The 12,919-nt window shown below is 31.5% G+C and overlaps 1 protein-coding gene across 1 annotated transcript in view; it reads left to right on the top strand.

Annotated features, from left to right (window-relative positions):
- LOC18594340 (LRR receptor-like serine/threonine-protein kinase GSO2) overlaps window positions 215-12,919 on the top strand; it is a 49,795-nt gene continuing 37,090 nt past the window's right edge. Inside the window, exons 1-5 of the mRNA XM_018124846.1 lie at window positions 215-890; window positions 1,040-1,183; window positions 3,311-3,454; window positions 7,418-7,489; window positions 7,772-7,843. Coding sequence (XP_017980335.1) covers window positions 263-890; window positions 1,040-1,183; window positions 3,311-3,454; window positions 7,418-7,489; window positions 7,772-7,843 — 1,060 coding nt within the window. The 5' untranslated portion in view covers window positions 215-262. The remainder of the gene's footprint in view (window positions 891-1,039; window positions 1,184-3,310; window positions 3,455-7,417; window positions 7,490-7,771; window positions 7,844-12,919) is intronic.

Below are 12,919 nucleotides of genomic sequence, written 5' to 3' on the forward strand. Positions count from 1 at the left end.
ATAATAATCAAAAGTGTAATGATCAAAATATTTATATGTTTCTTTTCTTAATTTGCAGGGCCTTTCTACAGTGCCAAAATCTATAAAAATATTGTCTTACATGGACTCATCCGCATAGCAGCGTAAAGAATGCTTCAACCAATTGCGAAACATGCATGTACTAGTATTTTAAGACTAGTATTTTAAGAGCATCAACCAACACAATGATGCAACACACTCAGTTGTTTCTTTCTTAAAGTGCCTCAACCAAAAATATAACCTTATGGGAAACACTAGCTTCCTTCTCCCTCTTATGGTATTTGTGGCGGTGTTGTGCAACTTTGTGGTTGCTTTGTCAGCAGAATCACCCAACATCACCACTGACCAATTGGCTCTTCTTGCACTAAAAGCCCATGTCACTCATGACCCTCAAAACATATTGGCAACCAACTGGTCTACCACTACCTCCGTTTGCAATTGGATTGGTGTCACTTGCAGATCCGATCATCAAAGAGTCGTCACTCTTAATCTTTCAGACATGGGTCTTATAGGCACCATCCCACCTCACTTGGGAAATCTCTCTTTTCTTACTAAGCTTAACATCCCAAACAACAATTTTCAAGGCTCGTTACCCATGGAGTTGGCTAATTTGTCTTCCTTGCAATATATAAACTTTGATAACAACAGTTTCAGTGGGGAAATCCCATCATGGTTTGATTCCTTCACTCAACTTCAGAGTTTGTCTCTATACGGTAACAACTTCTTTGGTGTTATCCCGTCTTCTTTGGGTTCTTTGTCAAACCTTAAGGAGTTATTCTTATATGACAACGATCTGAAAGGGCATATTCCTGTAGCAATCGGAAATCTTTCTAACTTGAAATATTTGCGTTTGGGACAAAATCAACTTTCAGGTCACATATCTTTCTCAACCTTCAATATATCTTTATTGCGAATATTGATTTCAACACTAACAATCTCATTGTAGGTCAACTAGCATAGGCTATATTTGATCAACTTTCTAAATTACAATCTCTAATTTTGGGATTAAACAACCTTTCAGGTAGAATTCCAACCAGTTTATTCAAGTGCAAAGAGTTAGAAGTTTTATTCTTATATGATACTGCCTTGAAGGGAAGTGTGCCTGAGGAAATTGAGAATTTGACAAGATTAAGCGACTTAGCCCTCAATGGGAATGATCTAACAGGTATGCTTTCTGTTGGCTTTTCTTTAGACAAATTAAAAAGATTAGTTAGCAAATTATTTTTATTCATGAGTTTAAACTTTTTATTTTAGTTTTAATTATACGAGTAAATGAAAATATTATGAATGATATACAAAAACCAACCACATTACTAAACAGGATTCAAACACTAGTAAGATTTAAAATTCACAAAAATATCTGATAAAGAAAGTCTTGAAACGAAGTTTTAGAGGTAGTAGGTTATCAAAAAAAATCTGATAAAAAAATATTTATATATTTGTTGAATTTCTTCTCAGGATATCTAAATGATATATAATATCATGAATTGATGATAATTAAGTTAGGAATGATATAGTATTAACTATGGAATTTAACTTTGGTTATAATATTATATAAAATTTTTATTTTATATAGTCATTTATGTTGTTATCTATTTAAAAATCTACTTTTCTTTCTTTCCTCAGTACTCAATGATTTTTAATTTTTAATTTATACTTTAATTATGATTTTTGAATTCTTTTTTGGGATAAGTAAAAGTTTTATTTATCCAGAAAAGCAGAGAAAGCACTACTCCAAAGATAAAATCTTGTTGTTTAACAAGAACAAGATAAGAGAAATGGGCCTAATCATTGACATTAGATTAAGGAAATCAATTAATGCACCTCTGAAAAGGAAAAGATTTGTTGAAGAGACAAAAGTATATACTTTCTCTCTTTTCTTTACCCCAGAGGACTAGCATCACCAAACAATTAAAATCTTGTGTACTCAATGCTGAATGGGGCCATATTACCATCAAGCATTTGAGAAGGAATAAAAGAATGTGTAGAAGGTAATAATATCTATTAGTGATTCCATCCTCCTATATGCACCGTATAGACTGCAGAGAACATGTTCGACTGCATCTCGTAGATAGGAATTAAGACATATCTTGGTGAATTTTGCCGATTAATTCCAAACAAGAAAAGGAAGAGAACCTTATACCTTACAACTGTATGTTGTGTCAAGCAACTCAATTTACTGGGTTTATGTTTATCAATTATTTAATCTATCTAATTCATTAGGTATAGTTTTCAACGAGATTATGAGATTATTAAATCTTTATTCAAGTATTGCCATTGAAAATCATAATAAATCTTTCTTTATTTTTATGATTGAAAATAAATAATTACAATCGAGTTCTTGATCAAAAGTCAAGTCGTCGACGGAACTGAAGGTTCAAACGAGCCTATTCAACCAAGTCTTGGATCAAAAGTCAAGTCGTTGACCGAACTGAAAGTTCATAGGAGCCTATTCAACCAACCTGCAAACCTTTTGGTCTGTGCCCATCTCATACGTAAAAGGCTTTTCGTAGCTAAGTGAATTCCAATTTCGTCCCTCTGACACTCTCTGTCAAGCCTTAACATTTGAAATTAGACTTTTTAAGACTTGGACAGCTTAAAGTTTGTTTCTGTTGGCACGACACAGAAGCGTAAAGAATGGAACAAAGCACGCATTCCTGGCACGTTTATTATACTCTGTCTTTTTGGCTAAGAGAGAAGTGTAAACACTGGACCAGTTTCTGCAATCGCAGGAGCATTGTACAGATTTTCATGTGCAATAATGCCAAGCAGATGCTCTTTGTGAAATACAGCCAATATGTGTTTGGTGTCCCACCTCACTTGGGAAATCTCTCTTTTCTTAGTCAGCTTAACATCCGAAGCAACAAGTTTCAAGGCTCATTACCCATGGGGTTGGCTAATTTGCCTTGGTTGCAGTATATAACTTTTGGTAACAGTTTTAGCGGAGAAATCCCATCATAGTTTGATTCTTTCAATCAACATCAGAGGTTGTTTGTACAATAACAACTTCTTTAGGTGTTATCCTGTTTTGTTCGGGTTCTATGTCAATTCTTAAAAGAGTTGTTCGTATATGACAATGATTGTAGCAATTAGAACTCTTCCTAGCCTGAAATATTTATATGTGGTACAAAATCAACTTTCAGGTCACATACCTTTCTCAACCTTCAATATATCTTTATTGCGAATATTGATTTCAACACTAACAATCTCATTGTAAGTCAACTTGCATAGGCTATATTTGATCAACTTCCTAAATTACAATTTCTAATTTTGGGATTAAATAACCTTTCAGGTAGAATTCCAACCAGTTTATTCAAGTGCAAAGAGTTACAAGTTTTAATTTTATCTAGTAATGCCTTGGAGGGAAGTGTGCCTGAAGAAATCGGGAATTTGACGAGATTAAGCTACTTGTCCCTCTATAGGAACAACCTAACAGGTATGTTTTCTGCTGGCTTTTCTTTAGACAAATTGAAATGATTAGTTAATAAATTATTTTTATTCGTAAGTTTAAATTTTTTATTTTAGTTTTAATTATACAAGTAAATGAAAATATTATGAATGATATACAAAAACCGACCACATTACTAAACAGGATCCAAACACTAGTAAGATTTAAAATTCACAAAAATATCTGATAAAAAGAAAGTCTTGAAACGAAGTTTTAGAGGTAGTAGGTTTTCAAGCGTGTGGGATACTTTTGAATATGAGAAAAAGAATGTAATTTTTATACCTTTATATACACGATATGTAACTTCCATAAATGGGCTCCCATTCTTCTTCCTTTGACACACTTTATGGCTTATGTTTCTATCACTTCATCCATTGCCCCTCTACATTGATTTGATAGCCGGTTGCTATATGAATTCCAATTTGTTAGCTCCAGCCTTTCTTACTGTCTCTGTGTCATGCCTTAACATAACATTTGGAAAAATATGACTTCCGCTAACTGGGTCCTCTTAGACTTGGACAGCTTAGGGCTTTTTTTTTTTTTTTTTGTAAGATACAGAAGTGTAAGCCTTGGAACATGAAAAGTTTATTATACTTTGTTTTTGGCTAAGAGAAAAGTGAACAATGGACTAATTTTTGAGATTGGAGGAACATTGCCCAGATTTTCCTTTGCAATAATGTCAAGTAGACATGTCAATCACACATGGTAGAAAGAAACTAAATGTCGATTTAAGTGATTCAACGAACACTTCATGCAATTTCATTGAATTTTCTCACTATATTTTTAATTTTGTTGATTTTTCGACAATAAGTAATGGAATTTACTAAAATTTGTCACTTACATTGTCGTAACGTGTGAGTCCAATAGCTCAACCATTCGACGTAAAAAAGAATCACTATCAATTTTTGTTTTTTTATTTATGTGCAATCGACTACCTAAATGAATCTATCTTTCTTACTGATATCTTAGACTTGACTTAGGTTCATTAAAAAGATAGGTTATAATTTACAAAACAGATTGAGTTCAAGAGTACAAGGACATGTGAGGAAGGTGTTAGCACTTTCACAACTGATACATGGGAGTATGGGTACATGTGAGGAAGCTTTAGAGCATGAGTTGAATGGTTTGTGTTTTGTGAAGTTTTAGCATAGCCTTGACACTTATCAAACTATCAAATTCAGAATTTTTTATGGGACTGCCTTATTAATTGGTTTTTTCGAAAGGAATCTAGCAACTTAACATTTTATTTCATTGATCATTACCTAGACAAAAATTATCAACTTTTGGTATCATGAAATTTCAGAACTTTTTCTTTCTTTTGGATTTAGGTGCTTGATTGGCCTAGGGTGTGAGAGTGTTTGGAGAGTTGGTTTGGGGTATTTATTAGAATGTGTTCATTCCAAATAGTAACCATCAATTTTTTTGAAATCATTTTCATCATTTTTTTTAAAGAAAAAACATCTTTTTTTGTCACTTGATTTCTTATTCCCAAAATCTAAAATTTAAATTTTCAAACAAAATCTTACACATGCATATGTAAAAAATGTAAACTTAAAAGAGTTTAAAAATTCTCCCATATTCTTTCAAATAAATTGTTTGAGGCTTGAGACTTTCATTGCAATTTCTCTTCTTCAACCAAAGGCTCAATCTATGATAAAGTAGATTTCTTTCACATACTTTTACCCTCGCGTTATGTTGGGGAGATATTGTTGTACTGTAAGTTTTAATGAAAGCAATACGAAAAAATTTTTACATATCATAATAATGGTATGCAAATATTTTTAACATTAAAATCTTAATAAATATATTTACAAACAAAAACAGCTGATGCATTCACAAATGCAACCTACAAATGTAATGGTTAACATATATTCTCAAAGGAGTATTCTAATGTTGGTTGGAATGGAAGCTTTACAATAAATTTCAAAGTGTTTAGGAGTGCAGATAAATTTTGAACTCCAATATATATACATCACTATTATAAAAAATTAATATTATAAGAAAATATTATAGGAGCTATGAGTGTGTTTAGGAGTGCTAATTTTTCCGAAAAAATTACAAACAATCTTAATGGGGAGTTGACAATAAGTAGTGTTTCTTGTCAACAACCCATAAGAGAAGAAAAGTAAAAGAAAACCAATAAAGCAAGAAAAAGGAGCTGCAAAAGAGAGAAGAAAGACACGAAAGGGAAAAAAAGAGAAGAGATCTTCAGAACTCTAAGACGATGGAAAGGACCAAAAGAGCATGGACATATATTAAAAATCCGAAAATGCCCTCAAGAGGAAAAGAAAACTTATCATGAAGAGGCAAAATGGCCCCAAAAATTCCACAATCACCCAAAACACCATTAAAAAATCTATTGTTCACAAAACCCTTTAAACTTTACAAATACCTAACATGTCCCGGATAGTTGTGAACCGAGCACCTGCTTCGGGACAGTTTTAATATAGTGTTATAGATATTTTAAACTACATTAAATCAATTTTTTTCTCAGGAATGTTTTTTCTAGCCTTTTTGTCTCCCTGCCTGAAATCAATCCAAAAAAGGATACCCAACAATTATCCTCAATAAAAAAAATACCATATATGTCCCAATCAAATTAAGCCACCTTGTGTTAACCAATTGAGCATTCCAATACAACTCCTCCTAAGCCGCTTCCTCCCAACCCAGTTAATCAGCACGTGTCACTCAATTACACTCACCACATGGCTCTCAAATGAACTCCTTCGGGGATAATTTTAATATATAGGTATAGATGGTTGAGGTATCGGCTTTTGATTAGTAGAGTCAAAAGATTAGGAATTGGTCTTCGGATTTGGAAATGGTTGACACATACATGAAGATTGGTTGTGAAACCAACTGATAAGAGAATGGATTTTTTTTTCTCAGCCATAAAAATTTGTATTAATAATCACTGAAAGTTATATAGTGAGTTCAGCTTAAAGGCTCGGGATAATCTGCTATTACATAGAAAATACAACATAACCAGAATGTAACACATTACATAAAATGATCAACATATCAAATCATACGGACATAGAGCGAAACACTACACATAAAGTGACAACCAAAGATTTAAGAGAAATGAAGCCTGATGCAGGGCAAATTATAACATGCATTCAGCGTTACAACCAAGCAGAGAAAAAGAATGATTTGTAACTCGAAATGGTTGTATTTGGAAAATAATCAGATTTCAGGTTGCCTATCTTTCTCAAGCATCAACCTTATCTTATCGCAAATATTCATTTCAACACTAATAATTTCATTGTAGATCAACTTACATCGACTATGTTAAGTACTGTCTAATTAGGTTTTGTTTGAGCTGTAAATTTGAGATTCATCCTCGTAATAACCATTTTGAGCTATTTAACAAGGATCTTGGAAAAATACCAGGCAAAAGTACGATTTAAAGAAGATAAAAACAGGAAAATGAGAGCACCCTGTTTTGTCAAAAAATAAAGATAAATAAAATAGATGCCTAGTGCTCAACAAAGAAAGGGATAGGTAAAATTTTAACTTAGTTTGAGGGATTAAATTTTATGTTTCTGGTGAAATTCCATCAGTTGTTGGAAGCCTGACTTCTATTATGCACCTTGATCTTTCGGAAAACAACTTGACAGGTATAGTATTATCTTTCTTCTCCTTTATATGATTTATTTATAATATATATATATATATATATATATATATATATTATATATATAGCATNTATATAGCATGTGTGGGTTTTTATTTTTCATTTCAAATACTTAAAAAGGATAGCAGATTGATATGAATAGGATCTTCGTAAAATTCCATACAAAAGTACGATTTAAAGAAGACAAAAAAGGGTAATGAGAGCACCTGTTTTGTTGAATAACAAAGATAAATAAAATATATGCCTAGTGCTCAACAAAGAAAGGGCTAGGTAAAATTTCAACTTAAATTGAGGGCTTGAATTTTATGTTTCAGGTGAAATTCCATCAGCTATTGGAAGCCTGACTTCTATTATACGCCTTGATCTTTCGAATAACAGCTTGACAGGTATAGTATCATCTTTTTTCTCCTTTTTCATATGATACGTGCATATTAATCTGCTATCCTCTTAAGCATTTGAAATGAAAATTAAAAACACACACACGCATAATTTATATTAAAGATCTTCGTAAAATTCCACACAAAAGTATGATTTAAAGAAGACAAAAACAGGAATATGACAATACCTGTTTTGTTGAATAATAAAGATAAATAAAATATTTGCCTAGTGCTCAACAAAGAAAGGATCTAGTACAACTTTAAATTAAGGGCTTGAATTTTATGTTTCAGGTGAAATTCCATCAGCTGTTGGAAACCTGTCTTCTATTCAGCATATTGATTTTCGGATTAACAACTTGGCAGGTATAATATCATCTTTCTTCTCCATTTCATCTAATACATGCATATCAATCCGCCATCCTCTTAAGGTATTTGAAATGAAAATTAAATACACAAATAATATATATATATATATAGGAGAGGATCTAGGAATTTTTTGAGTGGTGTCAAAATTACTTTTAAGAAGGTCATTGCGGATCTAAAGAGTAGGACTTGAATTTTTTAAGAGTGAGAGTAGTTTAGGTTTTGACTTTTTTAATAAAATCTTAAATTATAGAAGAATTTTTTTTGTCTTTCCATGTAGTATTTAAATTAGTTTTTGATAAATTTAGTTTGATTTGGGGTCTTTAACCCTACTCTCTACAAAATTGTAAAAAAATTTGTGGGTTCATTAATATCATTAATTATATAAAGCTCTAACATATGTAATATAACAAATACAAATATTTGACACTTCAATGAATGAGTGGTGTCATGTGACACCACTTTTCTTAATGTAGGTCCCATGTATATGTATGTATGTATGCATATATGTATTTATATTATACTTTCTTAATTGTAAAAATTATTAATTACTACAATGCTTTGACACATAATTTAAGAAAAGCGTTTTTCACATTAAGATTTTTTATTAACTGATTTTTAATACGACAATGTAACAGAAAAATGAAAAATTAATATCAAATACAAAAAAAAATTAAGAATTGTAGTTATTCATAAAAATAAGAAAGAGCCTAAATTTAGAACATTTAAAAAATGTGAAAGTAAAGACTCAATCTAGCAAGAACTTTGGGCCTGCCACTACCCTACTCACTTCTTTTGAAATTTTTATAATACAACTATTGCCTTTTTGTTGTAACGTACGGGTCTAGAAACTTGACTCCTAAATGTGAAAAATTTAGAGAGTAGCCACCAATCTTTTTCATCTAGGTTCGATTGACCATATATTAAATTTGTTCTTCTTGACGAAGTCTTAATTAATTTTAACATTGCTTAAAGAACAAGACTTGCCCTATGTATTTCAGAGTTGGGTTCAGAAGTACAATTACGCATGGGTAAAGAGTAGCACCCTTGTGATGCTCGTTCCACTAACATTAGCACTTAATCATATGTTATTCTATTAACATCAACTTTTTAATTTTATTCTTATGTTTTCCTAATCCTTGTTTATTTATTTTATCTTTTATTTTATTCACAATTTAAAACATTTTATTTGGTTTTACGGGTGAGACATGCACATGATGCAATTGTGAAATGCATGGCATAAAATCTAGATAATACCAAATGAAAACCATCTATTAAGTGTACTTCTGAATACACCCATCATACTAGTGGGATCCGACACTATTCTCTCACCTAAGGAAATACTCGAAAAACTCACCTTCGTAAGTTTAACGAGTAAATCCCATCATCGGAGTAATCATTAACATTTGAAAATAATATTTTTTGTGAATGCTTACAAGCAGAAGCCCTTATTAAAGACATTCTTTGAGCCCTCCCATCGTACTGGTGGGACTTAGAAGTATCTTTTTACCTAGGAAATTTTTCGAAGGAACTCACCTTCGCAAGCTCTTTCAGAAAGTCCCATCATCGGGGCTTTGACTCGTGCACACAGTACATCTATATGCCATGACATTTAATAAAGCAATAATGATGCGTGATGTGCTACAAACCCCAATGTCCACTACGGATTATTCTCTATATTCATTATTATTATTATCTTACCATCTATAAGAAAGTTTTATTATCATTATTTATTTATTTATTATCATGAGTATCCTTATTCTTCATGATATTATATATTCTTGAAACTATAAATATATATACCATTTATTCTCTTGTATTTATTATTGTTACTATTATATTTATTATTTTCATTATTTCTTTACTTCTTTTGTTTTTATATTTTGCTTAATTAATAATTAGGTTAACATATTTTCATTTATTTAAGATTAGAAACATCGAGATTCAATATTGAGACCTTCCCATTGTATTGGTGAGATCTTAATCGAAATCCCTAACCTAGGAAAATTCATTCGGAATTGCGACTTCTAGCATTCTAGATGAACATCCCATCATCGATATAATTTGATATTCTCTTCATTAGTAATATTATACTTGTACATACATTTTTTTTTTTTACATACACATATGTTCTACTTTCGTACCTATAGACTAAGTGTTATTTATCCTTCTCTATTTTATTTTTTTCTATGCCTATTTTCTATAACTAAATATTTACTCTTATATTTTAATTGGATTCATGATTGTTATCTTAGAACTAAATAATTTTTATATTATATATTTCTATTTTTTTACCCACTAAATGCATTTCCCTTCCAACTAAATATTTATCCCATTATTCTTCACTTACCTAGGAGCTAATTTTTTAGATACATTTTCTTCTCTCTTTTTTTAATATATTTTCTGCTTTTTTCTTCTTAAACCTGTTTTTATATTGAGATGTATTTTTTTCTATTTATTATTCTTTCTATCTATTTCACATGAGGGCCTATTTTGCTCCCATTTGACCACATTATTTTATGCCTATATATATATATATATATATTTCCTTATTTTGATAACTTCATTTCCCCTATTTCTAATATTCATACTACAAATACATTTTTCCCTATTTATTATTTCATAAATACATATTTATCATGCAAAACTATATTAAAAATGCTCATAAAATAAATACTAACATCAATATACAAGCCCAAATAATCAAAGGTCCAAAACATACCCAAAACATTGGACCCTAGATAGCCCAAATCAGATCAAACCACAAGAGAGCCCACGAGCTTGCTTCAAGAAGCCTAACTCCCTCTTGTGAAATGTACCGTTTGAGGGCCCAAATGAGTGGTCTCACTCTCTTTAAAATGGTGCCGTTTTAAGCCTCCCTTCAAACTTAACTACTTTGGCCAAAACGGTGCCATTTTGTGCCCCTATCCCTCACAACCCTAGGTATTTAAACTCTCTTTTTTGCCTCTCGCTTCATTTCTCCTTTCCATTTTCTCTTTAGCCGCCAATGTTCTCTCCTCTCTTTACCCGATTCTTCCCTTCACTCTTTCTTCAAAACCCTAACTATTCTTTCTCTCTAATCCTCTTTTCTTGATCATCGCTTCTCACCGTTGAACCATGGGTCCTTCACACCAATGACACCCCACACATTTCAAACCCCAAAAATTTCAAGACTTACCTCATTAAGCCTAAAACTCAAAACCCGAAACCCTTTTCTTTTCCTTTCATTTTTGTGCCTTTGTTTTTATTTTTTCTTGGTGATTTCCTTTGGGTATTTTACCAGTTGCTAGAAAAGGTGAAACTAGGGGTTTTAGAAAGGTTTCTTTGTTTTTTTTTTAGGTGGTATTTTGTCGGCTAGTAGGATAGGAAAGCTAGGATTTTTGGCTTTTGGGTTTTTTTGTTAACACGGATTCTTGGGATTTTCAATAGGCTTTCTAGGATTTTTTTTCGAGACCTGGCTACTGCTAAAATTTTTTCTCTCCTCCTTTTTTTGACATCTGGCCTCCTTTATGGTCCTCACCCATTAGAAGCTTTAACTAGACTAGGTTCAATTTGAGTGGGAGTTTTCACTAGCCTATACGAAGGTTATCACCTCGCAAGAGCATAGCTACTAAACTTCCTCCTAATAAAAGATAGAGCCCAAGCTAAAGGCTTATACATGAATGCAGAATGTGTCGTGTGTGTGAAGGAACGTACCAACCTTTGATAGACAATCTCACATCCCTCTATCTTAAATTCCTTACAATTAATAAAAACAATAAAATAACGACGATAAAACATAGTACATAAAACAAATGCTCAAATTTAATGGAAACACTAAATTATTTAAGGCTTAGGATAACCTATGATTAATTATGGCTCGACTTTCATTCATCCCTAGTGGAGTCACCAAGCTGTCATAATATGCGAGTTCGAGAATTTGACCGCTAGACGTGGAAAACTTAAGAGCCACAACCAATCTTTTTGGTCTAGGTGTGATTGGCTACTTGTTAAATTGGTTCTATTTGACGAAGCCTTAAATTGATTTTAAGTTCGTTTAGAAAGCAATAAGCTAGTTTGCAAATTTTTAGAGTGGGGTTTGGAAGTACGGTTATGCATGGGGAAAGATTAGCGCCCTCTATGATGCCTGTTCCACAAACGGTACCATTTAATCATATGTTATCCTATTATAGCCTAAATTATTGATTTTATTCTTATATTTCCCTAATTATTATTTATTTACTTTATTCTTTATTTTACTAGCAAAGTAAACATTTTATTCGATTTTATGAGTGTGACGTGCACATGATGCAATTGTGAAATGCACGGCATAAAATCTAGATAATGACAAACGAAAGCCATTTATTGAGTTTATTTCTTGAATCTGCCCATCACATTACTGGGATCCGAGAGTATTCTCTCACCTAGGAAAATACTTGAGAAACTCGCCTTCATAAGTCTAATGAGTAAATCCCATCATCAGGGTAATCATTCACATTTGAAAATAATATTTTTAGCGAATGCAAACTTATTATGAGTAGAAGCTTTTATTAAAGACAATCTCAGAGCCTTCCCATCGTACTGGTGGGACTCAGAAGTATCCTTTCACCTAGAGAATTTTTCAAAGGAAGTCGCCTTTGCAAGCTCTTTCGAAAAGTCTCATCATCGGGGCTTTGACTAGTGCACACAATACGTCTACATGCCATGATATTTAACAATGCAATAATGAGGTGTAATATACTCGTAAATTTCAATATTTGTTTATTAACCTTCCTACAACTCTTTCATCATTTCTTTGAAATTTCTTTTTATTATTTTTCTTTGTATGCATATATATCATGGATAAATATTTTATATTTATTATTTTTATCTAACTATATTTATTTTATTATATATTTTTTATATTTAAGTATTTATCTATTTTTGTTATATAAATTCTCTTTTTACCTAAATGCTATTTTTTAATCAAATATTTTATTTCAGAATTATTATTATTTATATATATTTTAATGACTCAACTTCTTTCCTAAATTTTTGATTAACCTCTCCTAGTTTTCTTTTTGACTAACTATTATGTTATTTATATATATATATTAC

Source organism: Theobroma cacao, chromosome 7 (assembly GCF_000208745.1).
Source record: "Theobroma cacao cultivar B97-61/B2 chromosome 7, Criollo_cocoa_genome_V2, whole genome shotgun sequence".
NCBI lineage: Eukaryota > Viridiplantae > Streptophyta > Magnoliopsida > Malvales > Malvaceae > Theobroma > Theobroma cacao.